The sequence below is a fragment of the Clarias gariepinus genome, chromosome 14 (genome assembly GCF_024256425.1).
Source record: "Clarias gariepinus isolate MV-2021 ecotype Netherlands chromosome 14, CGAR_prim_01v2, whole genome shotgun sequence".
Taxonomy (NCBI): Eukaryota; Metazoa; Chordata; class Actinopteri; order Siluriformes; family Clariidae; genus Clarias; species Clarias gariepinus.
In genome coordinates this window covers 8,582,147-8,604,756 of record NC_071113.1, presented here as the reverse complement: position 1 = coordinate 8,604,756, position 22,610 = coordinate 8,582,147, and the positions used below count along the sequence as shown (strand labels likewise).

Sequence of the window (22,610 nt, the reverse complement as noted above, 5' to 3'; positions counted from 1 at the left end):
CTCCTCAAGTCTCTCACCAATCTTGCCAATCTCTATAAAGAACTATGGAATTATTAAACATGTCAGTACTTTCTGTAGACTTTTGAAGAAAAAGAAAAAAATCAATACATTTCTCTTGTAGCGCTCTCCTGGCACTCCACAGGGCTCTCCTCTTTCTCACATATATTGTAGATGCAGGAGAGTAGTGGTGAGACTGAGGAGTGACTGAGAAGATCAAGAAGTAATCAAGGAGAATTCGTACTTTCAGTGAAAATGTATTTTGTACTTGGCGGGAGTTCTGAGAAGATTAAAGAAAAAAAGGAGAAGGTTTGCTGAGAACTTCCCCTAGGGCCTGCAACGTCATTTTCTCATACTTTGCCGGTGTCAATCTCGTCAAGCTCTCCTCATATTCACAGGTCTCATTTTGAGCTCTCCTACATACGAGCATTCCATATTCCCAAATCACGAGGTCGCCGAATAAACTTTGTTCTTTGTTCGTGTCAAAGCTCCCCTCAAATCCGTACACCCTTAATCTAACACTTCTTCTTCTAGGTCACGGAATGACCTCATTATGAGATTTATGAGCGCTCATTATGAGATTTCTCATCAGACTCTTTATGTGTGCAAGGTGCTTAGGACTTTGCAATGAGACAAAAGAACAGAAACGTACTGTATAACATGGGACAGGTGCACACACTGGACTAGAACATAAATACACTCGACAAACAATGAAGCCACACAGCAAAACAAACCCAAGCACATACAAAAGGACAACTGCAATCAGTAGGGGAGGGAGGGGGGGATAAACTGTCAGATAAAGCTTCTGCATGTTGGTGTGTCCGTTAATACTCACAAGCTCTACTCCTCTCCTCTCGATCACTGTTCTAACGCTCTCTGACCCACGTACTTTACTTAACATTTCCACTGCAAACATAAGTCACCCATGTTCAAATTACCAGCCAAATCCGATTTTTATGTTCTGATGTTCTTGTTATGTTTTAGTTTTCCTTGGCCACTGGAGACAGGATCTTCTATGCCTGTTTGGCCATTTCTTTTGGAATCTCTTCAAATACAGAGCAGCTCTGATGTGCGTTTTATAATTTCACTTGTACGGTAACATCAGTGAAATGTTTCAGAGGTGGAGTACTACTGTATTTGTTTATTGGTTTTCTAGCCTGATATGCACTTATCTGATGATTGGTTCTTCAAGCACTTTCCTGAATGGATATGAGTCACAGAGATATTCTTTCTTTCCTGATCCACTATCCATCATCTTCCATATTTTCTAGCCCAAAATGACATTGTAATGAATGTCAAATTGGACTGACAAAAGGTGGCTTGAAATCTGATCTGACTGTTCAGACCGCGCTCGAATTGTGAAAAATTTGATTTGTGTCAGATTTAGGACTGCATACGTAAATCTGCAGATCAGATCAGATCATTTGATTTGTGCTGTTCACAGAGGTATAAAAAAAATGAGATCTGAGTCGCATATGAGCAAAAATATCAGGCAGATTGGGCCACTTTTAACTTTCAAATCGTCTCTTAGGAAGAGTTACTGACTGCACATAGTAGCACCCTGCCTAAATTCGATTGTCCCCCATACACTGGGTCACTGGGTCAGAGTGGATAGCATTCCCAATTTTTCTACAGTAGCTTCATCCCAATGAATTGTCATGAAGTAAGCTTCACCATGAGACTTTAATAGCTTCACCATGAGACTTTCTGCCATAATGTGTAATAATGATGGGCTACTTGACACATAGGACCACTCATCCACTTACAGTGGGCAACCATCAGAGGCAACAGCAGACAAGCTGATCAGTAGAACTTTGGGGCAAAAGCATCTACACGTGCATGCACAGTATTTAATTTATGACTTTTCTGGAAGCATCCACCATGTGCAAGCACAAAAAGGGATCCAGGGTTTTTTTTTTTTTCTGGAGATTGGGAGCTACTGTAAAATCAGGATCATGACAAAGACACCAGTGGCTACGAGTCCAAGAAAGAATAAGTTGCTGTGCTCACTGGGTGGGAGTGATGAGGGTGCATCAGTGAACCAAAGAGGACAGTTAGTCCTTTCGTCCAGAACTGAGGCATGAGCAACAGTTTGAAAAGATGTGTTGGCTAACTCGTGTCTCTAAAAGGAAGCATGTTAGCCTTCAGCCTTGACCAGGTTGATTGGTGTCTAGGGCTACAATAGTGCATGGCAAAAGACCAAACTGTAAGAGGAAAGTGAAAAAAATAATGACTATTAGAGGTGAATGGAATAAGTAGTTTATTACTGAAAAACTCTAAAAATGCCAGAGAACATTCTGGTGTCAGAAGTCAGTATTTGGAGATATAGTGAACCTAGAACCTTAAAAATAAGACATTCCTAGGCTATATACCAGAAAGAATGACAAAAAGAATAAGGGGGCTTTGGGTTCTGGTTTTATATATATATATATATGGATTGTGAGTACCTTGGTCAGGTCATGTTTCGCAAGATGGGCATACATTTTAAACAATTTATTATAGTGAGGTCTTGAAATACGGGCAGTATTATGGAAAATCATCTCCATAATCAGTCTCAGTGCACATGCGTCACTCGTATAGTCAACATCCGTGCGCACATATACTGTTTACTACAACACTGTGACCACAAGTGTGTATGTAAAGCATTTTTGATTTTGTGTTTGTATCTATGTACGTATGTGCACACGAGCTTGTGTAAATAAGAGTCTCACTCTGTAAACTCGCACAACCAAGTCTAATCAGAAAACATTATTTGCACGCAGTTTTTCCAATGCTTTTTGTATTAATTAATAAACAGGTATTCTACATTCCATCATTAAACAGTACATAAGGTGGGAGGGGCCTTGCTTTTTTCATGCAAATGAAATGAATTGTCGAGACAGTACTGTTTAAAATATACAGATTTGTCACTTAAACCAGTGTTTTGTTTTGTTTTTCGTTCTTCTCCATCATCACAACCAACGTTTGGGGGAAAGCACTTATGACTTCACACCATGTTCACTGCTTGGGACCCCAAACCTCCTGCAACACCAAGCATACACAAGGCAACTTCACAGAGAGAGGTTATTTATCAAGCTGAATACACTGGCAGGTGCTTTAGGATTGACAAAAGTAACTTGTGCTAAATCACATGCCTATTTTTAATCTTATACAGACCTTAAAAGCTTGTCCAGTCTGACAATAAAAAAAAAATTGTTCTCTGATGCATCTTAGCCTACCTTGCCCATGCTCAGATAACAGATAAGAGCCATGAATGTCTTTGCTCGCAAAACACGAATAGAGTTTTAATTAAAAAAACAATGTGTTGTTTGTTGTGGTGGAGATGACACCAATGACGAGAGCAATGTGCACATTGTGTGTTTTGCCTTCAGTGCTGGTTTCCCGTTTGTGACAGCAGGCCTACAGCCAGTGCCAGTGCCTCCACTCACCAGGACTGCTAGCGAGTTTTTGGCTACACTGCCTACAAAAGGACAGATCATCAATCTGGTCAGTAGCGGGTCTTCTGTTTTGTTTTTGTTTTCTGATCACTCTGGAAATTGTCCTCCGTGAGACACACTTCCAAGAAAGGTCCACCGCCCCCCTCGGCTTCCTCGACCTCCTCTGCCAGTGGCGTTTACCCCCTAGTTTAGGAGGACTGCTGCCACTTACTGTACAAATGCAAAGACCTGCACACTCTGCACCTTCCTCCTTGACGATCACCCCCTCTTCCCTGCTCCCTTACCCCCATTTTTGTTAAATGAAAAAGCACCTTGTTTAAACACTTTTTCATTCATATGTGCACATGGTCATCTCCTACATTCTAGAGCAGTGGGAGACCATCCACAAAGCATCTGATGGGGGGCTTTAACAATGCCGCAGATGCATTGAGACTATGTTGATTAATCCCTTTGCATAGAGAAAAGTTACTCTACCACTGTAATATGTGCATGTTATAGTCATGTAACCCACTCACTCACACATGTGTGAATCAATCATAATTACATTATAGGCGACACTACGTAACACTCACTTACTCATCACCTATACCGCTTTGTACTGTATACAGGATGGCAGGGGGCCTGGAGACTATCCCTGGAGACTAAGGCATGAGGTAGGGTACACCCTGAATGGGGGTACGATTAACCGCAGGGCACAAACACACATACACACACTTATTCACACACAATTTGGGAACGCCAATTAAACTAATCTGTATGGTCTGTGGGAGGAAACTGGAGTACCAGGAGGAAACCCACCAAGCACGGGGAGAACATGCAATCTCCATGCACTAAGATTTGCGCTAATCACTATGCCACTAAGCCACCTTCATCACTTAACAGATAAAATTAAATTTCCACTCTTACAGGACTCGCTACGCTACTGTACTCGCTGTACTGTAGATGCCCAGATAGATATCACTTGTAAAACAGTCATGAGAAACTCTCTATAATCTGTGTGTAGGTTTGTGTCATGCTGGTTGTCTGGATTTTTTCCCCTTCTGTCTCTCTTGTGATTTATGATTAGCTGACAGAATGTCTAAATTTATATACATTATGCATGTTTCTGATGCTTTTTTTATTTTATTTGTTTTTTAAATGCAAAAAAAAAAGAAATAAAAACAATGGAGAAAAAGAGAGAGGAATTTATATTTGTCTTTCAGCAGAGAGCAATATAAGGAAAAACGATAAGATCTTCAGCTCCCATTGCTAAAGCGTGCATCCTGGTGGTAAGTTCATGGCTGCGTTGGGATTTCCCATCATTATATCTCAACACACTGTCAGACCTGCTATCTGGTACGAAGCCATGCAAAACTTACCTTCTCCGTTTGACTCACTTATCAGGGTTTTGCACATGAAAAGACTTTCATAATCAGGAATGTTTCATGCACTGAAAACATAAGTGACTTGATTTAAATAAAGCAATGTGCACTGAGCAGTGACACTAAAATATGAGACGCGATTATGTTTAAAATAATGAGGGGGAAAATCAGCTCCACTCTGCTTTGTCTATGCTAATTGTTCATTTAGATAATACTAGCAAATAAGATCATGCATCTGACATGCCTCTGGTTTGTACGCAAACAAGTGGAATTTATATATGTTTGTTTCATTAAATTAAAAAATAGATGAATAATAAAAAAATTGTTGCCGCCCAACGAAAAAAGCTGTGTGCTTTAGATTTTGGCCCAGGTCTGTTCACATGTCATTATTCCTAGAAGAGTGCAAAGACGTGCTAGGTTGTGTGTGTGTGTGTGTGTGTGTGTGTGTTTCCATAGTTACCCTCGAAAGTAACTGCCAGAACTACATTACCAAAAGAACAGCAAAAGAATATGCACAGGTTTCCATGGTGACCGAATCAATGCATGAAACTGTAAGGGAATTTTAATGTGTCTATATGTGTACATGCATATATGCGTTCAAGTCAAACCGGGACATTCGATAAGACAGAGTAACAGAACACAGTTACTGTATGCTACACTAATGCACTTATCCCAGGGTTTTCCTAGTGTTTGGATACAATCAAGGTCGAAAGCTTTCTCAGTACACTAGAGTCGAGACTGGAGTCATTCACAGACATACTGTACAGCCTTCTATAAAACGTTTGCACCTTCATTTACGCGAAGAGTCCCTGTTTGATTTGAATGCACCTTGTCTATCAGGATAAATGCTTGCATTGTTACTATTGCTCATGATTTAACTGCTACTGTATCATTACTTTCTAGGAATTTCTAGTCAACACATGACATAAGTATCGTGCTTACTCACTCTGAACCGTGGCGGTGCGGGTGCAGTTGTAGAGGATGGCCAGCTCGCCGAACACCTTCCCCGGTGCCATGGTGCACAGCTTCATGCCTTCCTTGGTTACCTCCACCTTGCCCTCTGAAACCAATCACAGAGCACATTCTTTAGTAAAGCGAGCGTGACAGATTGGAAACGAAAGTGGCACATACCAGGATTGGGCCTCGCTGTGCTGTTGCAATGAAAGGTTGGTTTTATTAGTAGAGCTGACACTAGGACACATGTTAGGGTTTAAAGGAAGAACTATCAGAGTGAGTCAAATCTCTGATTTAAATATTACAAAGAAAAGCAGACATTTAGGAAATGCTTAAAAGGAAAATTGGACTTTTAGAAAATATGTTTAGGTCAATTAGAAAAAATTTAAATGAATAAAGTTTCTGTGTTTCTGAATGCCCAGGAAGGACTTACAGTAGATAAAAACTAAAACATGACTTGGGATGTCACTGTATGAAAAGAATCAACAAGGGGGTTGTGTGATGCAGCCTCATATTAAGCTTATATTACCCTCCTGAATTTGCCTATCATAGGTTTTATTTAATTCGATTTGATTCAATTGTATTCTCTTTATATTGCGCTCATAATAAAAAAAAAAATTAGATGTCTCAAAGCAGTTTTACAAAATTAAAAGAAGATTATGAAAATGTGTAGGAGAAAGTAAAGATGTTTAGATCATAGTGATCTAAAAGCCCCTGATGATCAAGTCATTTATCAGTTGCAAGAGATATAAATAGTAATTTGTGTAACCAGTCACTTATTTTGTTTTCTTGATGTTCAAGAGAGAGAGAGAGAGAGAGAGAGAGAAAAGTCATGTTACAGAGAAAACTGAAAAAAAAAAAAACTGTCCTGGAGTCTCTAACTGTAAAAAAAAAAAAAGCATCTGACTTTCACAAAGCTGACACTGGAGACTCCTTACAGTACATACATTTTTATCCAGCACACATTTTAAAATTTAAGAGCAATTAAAAAAAACTCCTTAATTACATTATTTTATAAGATTGTCTGAAACATCTTCATAAAATGGACCAGATTATCCAAAAATAGACTTGGTGATCAGAAGGTAGTGTTGGCCGAGGTTTTTAAATGTTTAGTTTGGCTTGTTTGGGCAGTTACTTCTAGGAAAAACCTTACTATGGTTGGTATAGGAATAAGGAAGAACAAGAACAAGCTGCTGATCTTGATTTGTTCTAATTGCAAGGGCAATGCCAGCTTCCCTTTAAACCAGCCACAGCATCACTTTTTAGGGGCAATCTAAATTGGACCAACGGATTTCTCATCAATTAAATCACTTCAATTAAACAACAAATAACCTGTTAATTCTCTCTTTTTTATCATTTAAAATGTGGTATTGAGCCGAAACATAAAGTGAAACTTGGGCATGGGCTCAAAAATGATCAAATCCAGGTGGTGAAGGGTCATAAAATAATTAATAATTCATTTATAACAAACTGGACTCCATATTAACTTAAACACATCTCCTGTTATACTGAACTTCCAGCTTCCAAACACAGTATGATTGCAGATCAATTCCTGTTATCCGTTATCACCCAAATGAGGATGGGTTCCCTGTTGAGTCTGGTTCCTCTCAAGGTTTCTTCCTACTGCCATCTCAGGAAATTTTTCCTTGCCACTGTCCTCGGCTTGCTCACCAGGGACTATCTTATCACTTCGACTCATACACATTCACATTTCTTACAAACTTCAATAAATCTTTTGATTATGTAAAGCTGCTTTGCAACAATGTAAATTGTAAAAAAAAAAAAAAAAAAAAAGCGCCAAACAAATAATGCAAGGGGTGTTCACATCAAAGCAGGACTTTTGATTGGGTTATTGCACAGTTGCACAGTTATAAGAGTTAAAACTCTCTTTATTTCTTTATATAATCCCCAACTACACTAATGCACTCATCCCAGTGTTTGGATACCATCAAGGTAGATTGTTTTCTCACTCCGCCAGAGCCATGATCGGACTGCTGGTCCCAGTTTGACTCGAATACCCTTAAGCACATTAATATAAACATGTTAACAATTGCAGCTGGCACTACTCCTGAAATAACACCATCGTTAAGAGTTCATTAATCCATTTTACTTTGAATCACATTGGAGGATTCAACGGTGCTGTGGGAAAGTAGGTTGCTTCACTAAAGAAATATATTGCAAATTTAAGCCAGTCAGGTTCTAATGGCATTGAACATTCTTATCTACCATCAATTAAGCCCCAGCTAGACACTAATATAAACGACAACTAAGCAACACCGCTATTAAGTCCGCTGACCCATAAAGAGGAGATGTAGCAGGCACAGAACGCCCAACATACACACATTTTACTGGCATGATCCTATCAGCAGAACTAATCCAAACATCGCACGGTGTGTATGAGTCAGACTTTTTGCCCCCACTACCACTAGCGTTCTCAGCTATTAGTCAAAACAGCTACGTTATAAACCGTCACTGTGTCAACACAGTGCAGCCAAACACTTCGCTTTCAGAATACCCAGGAGACACCTGAGTGCCTCACTGTTAACAGCATTGTAGCAGAGCTCCATGCAATCCATCAAATAAAACCTCCTTAGCTTCCCCATGAGCACTGCCACCACCACCAGCACTAAACCCCCTTCTGGGCTTCTCTTGCAATCATTAGATTTCTGACATCATCTGACAGCTTTATCTATGAAGATTGACAGGATGATATGAGGTAGAGGAATGAGCACAAAAGAGGCATGACTTTTTTCTTTTTTTAAATCACAGAAACATTTTTGAGCCAATATGACTTCAGGACTGTCACATATAAAGTGTGTTCTTTTGCAGAGAGAGAAAAAAAAAAGAAATAACTAAAGTGTCTTAGACGTCTATTTAATTGTATGGAAATTGTTAGAGGCAATGCATGTACTAGACATGATAATTTTTTTTCCCCAGCTCATTAATTAAATGAATTCAATAATAGAGAGTCAATAATATTAAACACATTGTTACACTGCACATTGTCAGCATGATAACAGACAACAGTGATAACTCGAAACAAGGAATTCAGGAAACGTGATAATATTTTCAAGGTTTTAATATAAGAATAGATGCACAAGGTACGGCAAAAATGCATAAAAAAAGATGCATGAATATGCAATGACCAAGGACAGATCAACTTGGGGGAGAAAATAAACCCTAACGCTTGCTGTGCTGCACAACACAATGCCCAATGAGGGAGGGAATTCTGACAAACCCGTCCTTAACATACAGGACATGTTCACATGAGGACTTGAAGGACATAAAAAAAAGTGGTTGATCGCTAAGAATTTTGTCCACAGGTTGCTTGAGGACTGAATACTATTAGTATCTAGGTGAGGTTTTTAGTGAAAATAGAGCAGCTTCCCCACAACAGAAGGCCACAGCTAAGTCCTTGATGAAGGTGGGAAGCAAAGCAACATTGTCCCCAGCAGAGGCAAAGTGACAAAGTGCTCACTAGGAATGACAGAAAGCAGAGGAGCAATGTCCTTAGAGAATGTGGGAGGTAAAGTAAGAGAATAGACAAAGGACGGGAAAGAGATAATGGCATGACGATAGTCCACGTGAGAGTTCAGAGGCAGGCAAACCTAACCTACAACGTTCTATGGTGTTGCGAGGCAGAGTGGAAATGTCCTCAGCAGAGGCAGGAGACAGAGTGATAGCATCTTTGAATGTGAGGGAGGGTAAAGGTGCAAAAACATCCTTGGCAAAAGCAACATGACAATGTCCTTGAAGGAGACAAGTTACAGAGATGAGTGTCCTTGGGGTGGGAGGTGGACCTACAAAGACCCGAAGAGAGAGGGAGATAGGACGTGGAGACATTATGTTCTTGGCAGAAGCAGCTACATCCTTGGCAAAGTCAGAGTGATAATATCCTCTCTGGAGAAGTTAATTATCCTTACAGAAGCAGGAGGCTAAATGACAACATCGTTGATGTTGCCTGAAAGAGCAACTATGGAAGAGAAAGAGCCAGAGAGACAGTGTCCTTAGTGAAGGTGTGAGGTAATATGACAACTCTGTTAACAAAAGTAGCGGTGGAGCTCCATGCAGGACGAAGAGTAACAATGTCCTCGGCGGAGACATACAGTAGAGAGGTGTAGTACTGTCGTGGAAAGTGCAAGGACATACTCTTTTTTCTTTGAGACATACTCACTCGTATTACGCAAGTTCTTTCTTTGCTTTCTGTTGGCACATGAGATGCCCAGCAGGCAGCGTTTAAAGGTATGGAAACGTCTCCCCACATTTAATAGAAAAGACTGATCTCATGAAAGGACATAAAGGTCTTAGAAGAGCAGCACAAGCCGATAAAACACTGGCCGTGCTCGCTGAGTGTACTCATGCACTCCACCTCCATTTCCCAAAGCAACAAGGATTATGCAAGTCTACCTTCCACACACACACACACAGTGTATGGATGCACAAAAGCATACAATGTACACAATCCTGACGCTTTTAATCAGAGCAGTATCCAGAAGTGTTCATGTCCTTTGAGTAAGATTGAATGAGTAATCAATAGACAATGTTCAGCTGCTCTTGGATTATGCCTTATCTAAACCACATTTCCCCCAAAACATGCAATTCCATAAATGTAATTATTAACTAAATAAGGTCAGCTTAGGCTCTGTCATGTCTTGGATGATTCAAAAATCCATATGGTTTATACAGTGAAATGAAAGGCAGGCCAAATACTCAGATACCAGGGCTTTTTTTTTTACAAGGAACGCTGATGTTTCCTGCTTCTAAAATTGCTTTACAGTGGGTTAAAAGCCTTATACTCTGAAACAACCCTCATATTTTCATATTCTTGCATTTTTTACTATTTATCTATTTATCTATAGTACTGTGCAAACATATTAGACAACTTGTGTTTTTTTGTGCGGCCTCTGCTATACATGTTTATTTTATGACTTCATTATTAAGTCAGTACAGAAAAAAAAAAATCTGATACCCAAAAATTTGTATTCAGAAAAATTTCTGTTGGCCGTAAAAGATGTAAAAGAAGTAAAAGATCACTTTTCCAAAAAAAATACAAGCTTCTTGCTTTTTTTTTTTTTTTTTTGCATGAAAAAAAGGAAGCAGGTGCAAAGGAAGTTCCTCAGAACAACTTAAGCAGCTATTGTACTCTATCGTCATGGAAGATCACACACCTCTTGGATATCAGTCTTCCGAAGTTTAGGCTTCAGCTCTTCCGTAAGCGTCTCACTGTAACGAGCACCGTTGATCGTTGATCCTTTTTCCTGATAATGTTTCAATATTGGCCCTTGAGATGAAAATCCCCCAAAAAACTTAAGCATTAGTTCTCCAGCTGATGGTTGACTTTTGAATTTTATCTTGGCTGGTGATTGAGGATGTTTTTGGCCCATACTCTGACGTTTACTCTCAGGCTCATAGTGATGAATCCGTGTCACCAGTAATGATTCTCCTTAAGAATCTTTAACCTTCCTTAGAGTATTTGTCAAGATTTAGTTTTCAGATATCCAAACACTTCTGTTTATGCTCTTCTCTAAATTGTTTCAGACCCCGGTACACCCTCAGGCCACCGAAAACAAATCACTGTACGCTGATCTTCTTTCATGAGAATCACAAGTGGGGCATCCATTTCTGCTCATTACAAATAAACTGATGTGCAGTAACATGGTCACATCTGCACAGCAGTGACTGGGGAGACAGGAGCACTAAACAGAAAGCAAGATGAAACCAAGAGGAGTTTTAACACAACCAGAGTGTGGATCATTTTTGACTCATTATTGGGTGTGTTGTGTGTAATAATGATTTGGCTCATCATCTGGTTAAAAGCTGGTTGAGATCCCTCACAAAGTCTGAATCCCCTGGCAAACGCATTATGTTAGATGCTATAACCAATGAACCACCTCTTCATGTTTGGGTGAATAAATCCAACCTAGAGACACAAACATGTTCATGTGTCCCGAAGCTCCAGCTGCCAAGTTACAATCGCTGACACCTGCACTCTGGAATGCCCTCCGGAGAGCGCGCTTAACTACTCTGACTGTCTTTACACACTTCACTAGGTATAATTTGCTGATCCCAGACCTGTGTTTCACTAATTAGCATGGGCATGTAGATGCAATTATCAAATGATTCACCACGGCTAAAAAGATTCATAGTTAAGGTTGTGTAAAAGACAGCGTGAAAGCTTTCCTTATGACAGATATTCACTACTGATCATTACTTCATACAAATTACAGATAGAAACAATGTGGGAATATTACTTTTTATGACGGATATAAAAACACAGACACACACTATTTCTCTTTTCCTGCAGTGTGTGTACTTTTTTTGATATATATACATTATTATAATATAAATCATTCATATATATATATATATATATATATATATACACACACAGTATGTATATTATATTAGTAAACAGTGGAACCTTGGATTGTGAGTACCTTGGAGTATTGCAAGACAAACAGGGAGTAGGAAGGGGGCTACTGTGGTGCAGGACGACTTACACACACCCACACACACAAACAGAAACACTGCTCTGTCTGATTTTATGGTTAATGGAAATATGATTTGTTCATTTTACGATCAAACCCATTTAACAGTAATGTGATTTATATAACTGTATTTATTTACTTCTCATGGACACATAAACACATTCATTTTCTAGCATTAATAAAGAAGAAAAACATTAAGACCCAAGGGCCATAATGTTTTTCTTCTTTATTAACATTAGACATTATTCATCTTGGATGTACATCATTATAAAAAGCCTGCAGCCTGCTGTGTCTAGCTCCCCGCTTTTGTTTACACTATAAAACATCCATTTTGACTTTGTGCATGCAGCAAACCATCTCTTTTTATTACAACTTAGTTCTAAATTTACAATAAAAATACATTATTCAAAAGAGATACATGTACAGACATAAACAGAAGACACACTATTCATTTAGCATTTTTCTTTTTATTTAAAGAAAGCAGCTCATGGAGGATTACATGGCACTTAGTAGACATTAGAGGTGACTACTGCAAGACTGGTGGGAGATTTGTATTTTTTTTGTAGGTGTGACAGAGTGTCCAGACAATGGATATAAAAAGTCTACACACTCTTAAATCTGCACCATAGAAACTTACACCCAGATGATGAATTTGACCTCTTATTATCCATAAAGGTTTCTGTAAATGTATAAAATATTCTTCAAGAGAACCTCTGGCCCCTCGGTGTGTGGCTCAACACGGCCTCTGGGAGTTCTGGCACCAAGATATTGGTAGCAGGTCATTTGGGTGCTGTGTGGTGCAGGGTGAGGGCTTCATGGAGCAGAACAGTTTGTGTGGAGCATCCCATGCATGCTCAACCATAGTGGGATCTGGGGAGTTTGGAGGCCAGGTTTGTGGCCTTGAGCTCTTTTTCTACTAGGCCCCGTGTGAGCTGTGGTTCACTAGATGTTCTGATAATATTGGTTGTTCTGATATCTATTGTGTCCAGCATTGGGATGTTGTTTTTTTGCCAATTTGTGCTACCTGGTACTTTTCTGTGGGATTGGCCTGGAAGGGCAGGCCTTTAGTCCACACCTGCTCATGATCCTGTCACGAGTTTACTGGTATACACTCTGATCAGCCCTAACGTTACGACCACATAGGTCTCACCTTTTGCAAACAAAACAGTAATGGCTGTGTTTTCTGACAATGTTCTATGAAAAGCAGCAATAATTAACTAATTTTTTCAGCAAGTTGAGATACAGTGGCTCTTCTATTAGGTCAGACTACACGGGCCACTTGCATTTATGAGCCTTGGCCACATATGACCCTGTCACCAGTTCACCGGTTTTCATTCCTTGGATCACTTTTGCTATGTCCTGACCAATGCACAATGGGAACATCCCTCAAAAGGTAAAAACAACAGGAACGTTTTTTTGGAATCCAGTGGTTTGCTGAAGGGAGACCTACTCAATATTCGGCAGGTAATCATAATGTTAGGATGAAAGGGGTAGTTAATAATCAATGTTATTTAATGTATCTGGTGGTAGTGTTAATGTTGTGGCGAAACAGTGCAGTAAGGTATCAGGAATCTTGGATAGCTCCAAATATTAATCTATTTTGGAACCAAGCCACTTTTTGACAGCTGAACGTAAAAATTTACCTTCTCGCGCAATAATGACCCAAAGCATAACATCCAAGTGAACAAAGGAATAGCTTCAAAAGAAGATGATCAAAGTTTTGGAATGGTCCAGTCAGAGTCAATAACTAAATCCTAACTAAAACCTGAATAATGCCTTCAGGCTGTGCACAGGAGATCAACTCACAATTTTATAACACTGGAGCTTTTCTTTTGCAAGAGAGGATGGAAGAAACTCGCTAATCCAACATGTCTTAAATTGGTAAACAATGACCCAAAAGACTAAGTGCAATATTACAAGCAAATAGTGCTGTAACACTACACAGTACTCCGTATTAGACATGCACAGTTATGCAACAGGTTATTGTGAGGTTTTTTCAGTCCTAAAACATTTCTGTTTTTCACTTCAATTTAGTTGTTTGCATTACAGCATCACATGGCTTATCTTGGGCTTTATTTTTAACATAAAAAAGATTAAGCAAGTTTACCAAGGTGGTTTATTCATTCATTTATTTTTTTTAACGCTTATCTCGTACAAGATTACATTAAGCCTGGAGGGTTAGGGTTTGCCTATCCCAAGAGACTTCATGCACCAGATGAGGTACTGTACACCTTGGACTGGGTGCCAATCCATCGCAGGACGCACGCAAGCCTTTCTACTCAACATATCATCAATTGCCGACATGCTTTGTCCTACATATACAGGTTCCAGGGAAAGATATCCTCATTCATGCTCACTCACTAATTTTCTATACCACTTATCCTGTTCAGGGTCGCGGAAGCCTGTAGCCTATCCCAGAGGACTAGGTGGGGTTCACCCTGGAAGGGATGCCAGTACAGTAAATCAGAGCACAAGTACGCACACATCCACACATAATCACTCACACAATTTGGAAACGACAATTAGCCAACCATGCATGTCTTTGGACTGTGAGAGGAAACCAAAGCACCCAGTGAAACCCCACCAAGCGGGGAGAGAACAGGCAAACTCCACTCGCACAGAACCAAGGCACGAATTAAACACTCGACTCTGGAACTGGAGGCCACAGCACTAACCACTACAACACTGTGCCGCTAACTCAAAAGATAAAATGTTTCTTAACATAAACATACATGCATTCCTCCGTTCCTACCTGGGCAGGTCAGGCTCATGGTGGTTTAAACTGGACAACTATTTTGAGTGTAGCTGGTGGTGGCTCAGTGTGTTAAGACTATGAGTTACTGATTGAAAGGTCAGTGGTTCGAGCACCAGCTCTGCCAGGTTGCCCCTGCTGGGCCCTTAACCAAGACCCTTAACCCTGTCTAAAATAATGTATATGTGATTAATATAGGCTGAACTAACTACTGTATATCTATCCATCCAGTCATCTAGGAACCTCTGTAGTCCAACCAGTGGCCGTGGAGGCCAGTGGTGACCATCGTATTTATTCCCATTTGTACAACTATGGTAGAACCTCCGGTCAACATTCATGTGCTCATTGACACACTATGGGCAGTTTGGGAATGTGGGAAGAAACCAGATAACCCAGAGGAAACCCACCAAGCACAGGGAGAACATGCAAACTCCATGACCGGATGCGGTAGGGGTAAGGCAACAGTGCTAATCACTAAGCCACTGTGCCGCCATGAGCTAAATATATACAGTACTTATTTGAATTACAGCAGCGGGTACAACCAAAATACAACCGTGTGAACAGAACACATCCTGTGCACACCTTTAGGTGAGATGAATTATGATCCCGCACGATATGTGTTAGTTTAAAGAACTATCATTGCAAGAATTGAAAAACCATGTTGACAGCACTGGCATTGTTACAGTACTTCCGAGTTTTTTTTTTTTTTCCAGTGTTAAGGACAAAATGGTAGATTTTTTTTAATCCAAATATTGTGTTATACTTAACAACATATCTGAGATCCGCTGACAGACTCTGTATACTCAATAAAATTAGACAGGCTTGCTTACCTCGAACTGATTTAACGTCTGGAACAAATGTCCAGCTGTTTCTTTCCTGTTTTAAGCTCTTTCCTGTTTCAACATCCCTGCTACTGCATTCTGATGCCTCATCCTGGAGCTGGAGACCACTTTCCCAGTTATCTTTCCATCAAAGGCTTTAAAAACACTTCACATCAAGAAGAGGCAGGAAAAGAAACTGCTATCATTTACAGCAGGGATCATTTCAACATGCCCGGATTCCAGCAGAGCATGTCGCAGTTATCCTATCATTACTCATAATGCTAAGACAATAATAATAAAGTTTACAACTCATATTCACATCAAATAGATTGCTTTTCTTGGCTGAAGCAAGAGCAAAGCTAAACAGATTAAAATCTAGCGTAAATTGAAGTGTATTGCATGTAGCATTATTTTATTATTATTATTATAATTATTATATAGCTGCAGACACTGAAATTAAGCAAACCTTTCCTAAAATTAGTATTTCCTCTACATTTTTTCACAAAAAAAAACAAAGATGACATTTTGTCCAGAATACAGTATCAACCCTAACTTCTGCACGCTGCTAAATGCGTCATGCATGCACTACTTGTGTTGTATGTTTTTTTCTAAATAACACTTCCTCTTGGAGCTGGAGTGTGGCCAGCAATGCAAATCCCAGCGGGTCTGTTCGCACATTATCTGATCGGCTAAGAAAAGCATGCCAGAGCTTCAGCTGACCCATTGAAGCTCGTTAAATAGCAGTGAAGAAAAGAGAGCTAGAAGAGAAAACAATCAATTACTTCTGCAAATCTTCCAAAGCTCACTCACTCATCGTCTATACCACTTTATTCTGTATACAGGGTCGTGGGGGGCCTGGAGCCTATCCCATTCCAGGAGACTTAGGGCACAAGGCGGGGTACACCCTGGACAGGGTACCAATCCATCGCAGGGCACACACAGACAAACACACATTCAAACGCTCATTCGCACACTATGGGCAATTTGGGAACGCCAATTAATCTAATCTGCATGTCTTCGGACTGTGGGAGGAAACCAGAGTACCCGGAGGAAACCCACCAAACAGGGGGAGAACATGCAAACTACTACTACACATACACCCAGAGATGGGAATTAAACTAACCCACTGTGCTAGAATATCTACAGTATCATGTAGTACAGAGATAAATCTTATGGTTAAGCCTTGTAGTGTGAAGTCTCATCAATTACACATACACAGAGGAGTACATATGCAAGTAACTTCTTTCAAGGATACTTGCTTTCTACTTTTCTTTTTTCTTTAAAGTCAAAAGGTTTCAAGCAAGTAAGGTAAACTAACAGCTGCCCTTCCCATTTAGCAAGCTTTTTCATTCAAACCAAAACTTATTTTTTTATCTTATGTTACATTTTATTACTTGTACTTTGACTTTAAAAGTGCATGTTCAGTCGTATTCACTAAAGCATATTAAATTGTATATGCGTCCTCTTAAAAACTACCTGAGAGCAGGAACCCTAACATCAGAGGACTCGTGTTTTGGTTGTGATGATGTCCACCTATTTATCGAAACTTTTGATAAAATTACATAATGTTAAAGAAATGAATGACGCAAACATACAGTATTGCAAATACAACCTTCAAACAATATAACTGTAACCTTGATTTGGAGCATTTGTTGCTGATTGAAGTCCATTCGCACAACGTCTGGAGACATCCATGGTTGCTTAAGTTTTCACTAGGGCTTATAATTCCAATTCAGAGATTGGGATGAACATGACAGCTTCATGCACATATCTAAGTGTTGTAATTGTACCTCTCTGTTGTGAGACACTTCATGCCATCTACATGCACTTAACCATATCAGCAGCTTGTTTTCCTACCGGTCCGGTGGTAAGCTCATTTTCTCACAGTGCTCTCGCCTTAGAAGCCAGTCGTCAAGTCCTGCTCAGGACATTGGTTTGGTTTTAATAATGATTTCAAGTGTTAGAGGCATTCGTTCAAAGTTATCCCAGTGTCCTGTACTCAACGTTCCAACGTCGTTTCATTAAAGTAATGAATTAATCAAAGTTTTTATATGATGGGAAAATGCAGGTGGTGCATCGGAAATTACAGATAGGTAGGTTGATAGGTACAATAGGTAAGTAGCTAGGAAAGAGGATCTGCATTATAATATACTATATTTCTAATATGTACGCATGACCATTGGTGAAGTTATTGCTCTTAGTTCCACTAAAGTAAAAATAAATACATAAATAAATAATTGCACTTGCAAATACTAAAAAATTGAGGGTTGTTTTTATATATGGTATCTTTTTTTTCTTAAAAGAAAGGGAGGGCCATTTTTATGCTGTGATAAATATCAAATTTTTGTATTATATGTACAGTGGTACCTCGGCATACGAACGCCCTGCCTCAAGAATTATTGCATACGCAGAATCTTCGGCATACGAACAACCGAACCGAACACGGGCTACTGTAAGTTGAACGCACGCTCAGGAGCCGTTCAAAACCTGTTTGCGTTAATGGAAATATTTTTCCATTCCAATATTGCATATTTTATCTGGTCTTTTTTTTTTTTTTTTTGCATTATATAGCAGATTTAGTGAGGACCAGTTTTGTTTCTAAAGCAGCCAGTGCCAAGAGGAATCATAAGTTAAAATTAAGTGAGATTAAATATCTATTTATTTCATATTTTACTTTATTTACATGTCTTTTTTAAATTTTTTGATTGTTTTTATTATGATTATAGTGTTGTAAATTGGTAAAATTAGTAATATTTTTTGGGTGGCTGGAGAAGATGATCTGCATTTACATTATTTCCTATGGAAAAATAAGTTTCACAATACGAAGTTTTGCCTTAAGTTCTCGCCTCCGGAATGGATAAAACTTGTTTGCTGAGGTACCACTGTACTGTATATCTATAGACCTGTCCATTCTCACATTCATATACTTCTTATACATGTGAGTGATGTTCTGCATAGCTCGTGGTGGCTTGCCGGAGCAGGTAGAGCTGTATGACAAAAAAAATAATTAATAAATAAAATACTATGATTAAAACCACATTTATATAAAAAACATGAAATATTGCAATAGATTTTAAGAAATATTCAAAAACTATATAAAAAAATTACTAGCATGATCACTCTACCACATTGTTCCATGCAAACAATTCCTTTATACTACAGTAAATACAGTGTACAGTATTTTTCTTTTAAAAATGGCAACATTGCTTAAACCAGAAGACCAACAAAATGCACGCATGCCTTTGCTATTCTGTGCCAATTCCTTCTCAAATACAGTCTCACTCCCCGCCGGTTTCAGCATTTTTCAGTCTAATAGCTAACAGTAGTGTATTTGGCTATTCAAGTATGTGTGTGTGTGTATATGTGTGTTTTGCTCTGTGATACTGCTCTAATGACATCATCCCTGGTGTGTTTGTCACAGAAACTCATATTGGAAAATGCCAAATATTGCAATGAATTATACAAAAGTAGCCCTAGGATCTTGTAAAAAAAAAAAAGTTTTTCTTTCATGCAGACGTACTGTAAGGTATAAAGGTTTTAATACAGATAGATAACATGCATCACCATGCACATGCATTAGGCATTCATAGTAAATATTTATCTGTGGTTTAAATTAGGCACTGATTTTTGGAAACAGAACCAATTAGAAGAAAATGTGGGCAGGGAAAGCAAAAATAAATGTTCAAGCAGTGGTAAAAAAAAATAAAATAAAAATACATTCCTACACATATGTCTAGTTGCAATGAATAACTCGAGTGATGTAGCTGAGGTTGAGGAACTGTTGGAGTCAGAAGTCACAGCCCACACTGACATTTACTCAGGGACACAGTGGCAGGGTTCTAATTTAATTCCCGGTTCCTGGTTTAAAATCCAGTTCCAAATATAAAAACAGGTATGGTGTAACACCCCTAGAAAAATATAGTGCTGTGAAAAAGTATTTGCCCCCTTCTGAGCTCCTTTCCCTCTCTTACATTTGCATGTTTGTCACATTAAATAGTTTCACTTCTTTAAACAAGATAATGTAAGACAAGGTTATGGAACACAAATATACAGTTTTTGTTTATGTGATCGTTTAATTTATTGAAGGAAAAAGGATTATAAACTTCAGTATCACCCTGGTGAAAAAGTAATGGCTCCCACTACCCTAAGCAGAAACACCTATGTGGATTCCAAATTTAACATTTCCATCACAGTGGTGAAATTGTAGCACACTATTCTTTGAAGAATTATTTTAATTTACCAACAGTGAAGGGATTTTTAGCATGAACTGCACAAGGGTTTTGATCACTCCAAAACCTTGATTTTTTTATTATGTATTTATTTTTTAGAGTCATTAAAATATACACTCTACTGTAGTCTTGTGCCTTCTTTCATTGTCATTCTGCAAAATCTAACTAATTTTAAGATCATGGACTGATCTCTGGACATTCTGCTTTAGATTTTAGAGAGCTAAATTCATGGTTTATAATAAAAAAATATATATATAAATTAGATTATATAATTAAGATACATTATGAGATTTGTATGTATGTGTGTGTTTGTGTATGCAATTAAACAAAGTGTGTCCCCTATTTGGTTTCACAGTATAGCTTATTGTACAATAGGCCTTCGAGTCAAACCAGGAGTTGTGATGAAATTTCTCGTGAATGAAGGCGGGTGAAAAATCGCACAGCGAAGAGTACGGTGATGAGACTCTTAACCACAGTAAAACATTTGAATGGAGAAAACATTAAAGAAAGCGGAACCTCTGTGAATGATAATCCTAGAGCAGACCTTGACATTCAAAAATTTAACGACACGTCTGTAGTGTAGTTTACTTAGGGACCATGAAAACCAACAGTGACCATTGTATTTATTCCCATTTTTAGCCTAATCTGTCTTTGGATTACTCAGAGGAAACCCCCAAGGCAGGAATCAAACCCTCGTCCCTGGCGGTGCAAAGCGACGGAGCTAACCACTAAGTCACCATGATGCCATACAGTATATGTGTATTTATATATACTTTTTATAAATTTACTGCATCTGGTCAATGTACAAAGCAAATTCACCCTGTCATCGGTCATCATTTTTACTGTATAGTCATTATATAATGTAAATGTAGTTAATGGGAAAAGTCTGTTGGTAATAATAAAATTGATCCAAAATGTGGCAAAAACTATGCACTCATGTCCACCATGCCACGGAAGACTGAATGACATGACAGGGTGGACACTTTTTGCTAAAGTTAGCATTTAATGAGCACATGGTACTGTAAACCTTCAGTTAGCAAACTGTCTTGGTGTTGAAGGTGACTGTGTTACATACTGTACTGTTTATATATTTTATATTTTAATGAATATTTGGACATGTTAAGCTTGACAACATCAAACTACAAAAACAATATAACGAAATATGACCTAAATGTACTTATAGCAGTTGTTTCAGTCTCTATTGAAGAACGATATAACATTGTTTCTTGAAAGGGCAATTATCCAGAAATGACAGGGTGGGCATTCATTTCAGAGACATGTACAAAATTTTTACAAATAAGGAATAATAATAAAAAAAAAAATTCTTGTTTTTTCCTTTGCAACTCTCCCATGGATACAATTCTCGCAAGTCTCTTTCCTAAAAACGCATCATTAACGCGGACCTTATCCGAGGCGAGCCAGGGAGGCCTGCAGATGTTAGATGTTAGTCTATGTTCTATTTGGACTTCCTGAACTGGAGGAATTCTGTTGAGATGACCACTTATGGAAAGATTCAAGTTCTAAGTTGTCTCCATTTGTCTCTATAATTGCACTCATTGTAGTTGGCTGAAGTCCTAAAGCTTAAGAAATGCTTTTGTAACCATTTCCTAACTGATCTATTTTAATAACTTTCATATTGTACATTTCTTCCCTAGTTTCTCTAGGTTGCAGCATAGCGTGCTGCTGGATGAGAACGTTTAGCCTGCTGGAATGAATTAACCCAGAATGTGCCCATCCAGGATCATTTAAAACCTCTATTTAGTGTTTATTTTGGCTGTCTATCTAATATGGTGCTGGGCCAAAACATGAAAATATAATGAAATGTGACACAAATGTTTCACTCGGAGATGGAGCACCCGCTCTAATCAGTCCACCCAATCAATCATCAAAGCCTTCATACATACAGAATTGACAGCACAAGTTAAAGAAATTTCGTCTGGAGACGATCGTTACATCAATTTATTTAAAAGCTCACAGCAAAAAAAAAAAGTCCTGAATTGCATTAAGCTTTACTTCTGATGCTGCACTTCCAGAAATACTGCTGCACGTGATGTGTAGAACTGGTCACATGCTCACGTCAGATAGGACTTTTGGTCGCAATAATAAACAATATATGACATGCTGTATGTTTAAATGTCTCCCTTTGAATGTTAATCTATGATTAAATAGGTAATTAGACCTATTATGTGTCGATGCCATCACCTCCCTGTGTCTGGCTGTATATTTTCGGGACATTTGCATAAGCTTATTGTTATGCGGTGTGCCGAACACCTGGGCGCTTCTCAGAAAAAGACAATTTACTGCCGCTGTCTCTTGTGGCTCCTAGCAGGGGAAATAAAGCTGAAGACAGACAGCACATGCAGCCTTTCAATGTTTATGCGCAGCACTTTACATGACAGTGCATCCTTAAACAGGATATTAAAATGATGTAACTGCTGGCACTGGAAACTAAAACCAAGGTTAACAATGATTTTAAATTCCCCGAATAAAAATCTACATTAAAAATGTATTAATGAACTAACCATCATATAATTAAGCAGCCAGATCATGGCTCTCAGCGCTACAGTAAAA

The 22,610-nt window shown here is 38.7% G+C and overlaps 1 protein-coding gene across 3 annotated transcripts in view; it reads right to left on the bottom strand.

The window, feature by feature from the left end:
• Positions 1–22,610, bottom strand: part of prkg1b (protein kinase cGMP-dependent 1b) — a 186,504-nt gene that overhangs the window by 114,041 nt on the left and 49,853 nt on the right. For all 3 annotated transcript variants that reach the window (XM_053511347.1, XM_053511346.1, XM_053511348.1), the window contains exon 3: positions 5,742–5,855. In XM_053511347.1, coding sequence (XP_053367322.1) covers positions 5,742–5,855 — 114 coding nt within the window. The remainder of the gene's footprint in view (positions 1–5,741; positions 5,856–22,610) is intronic.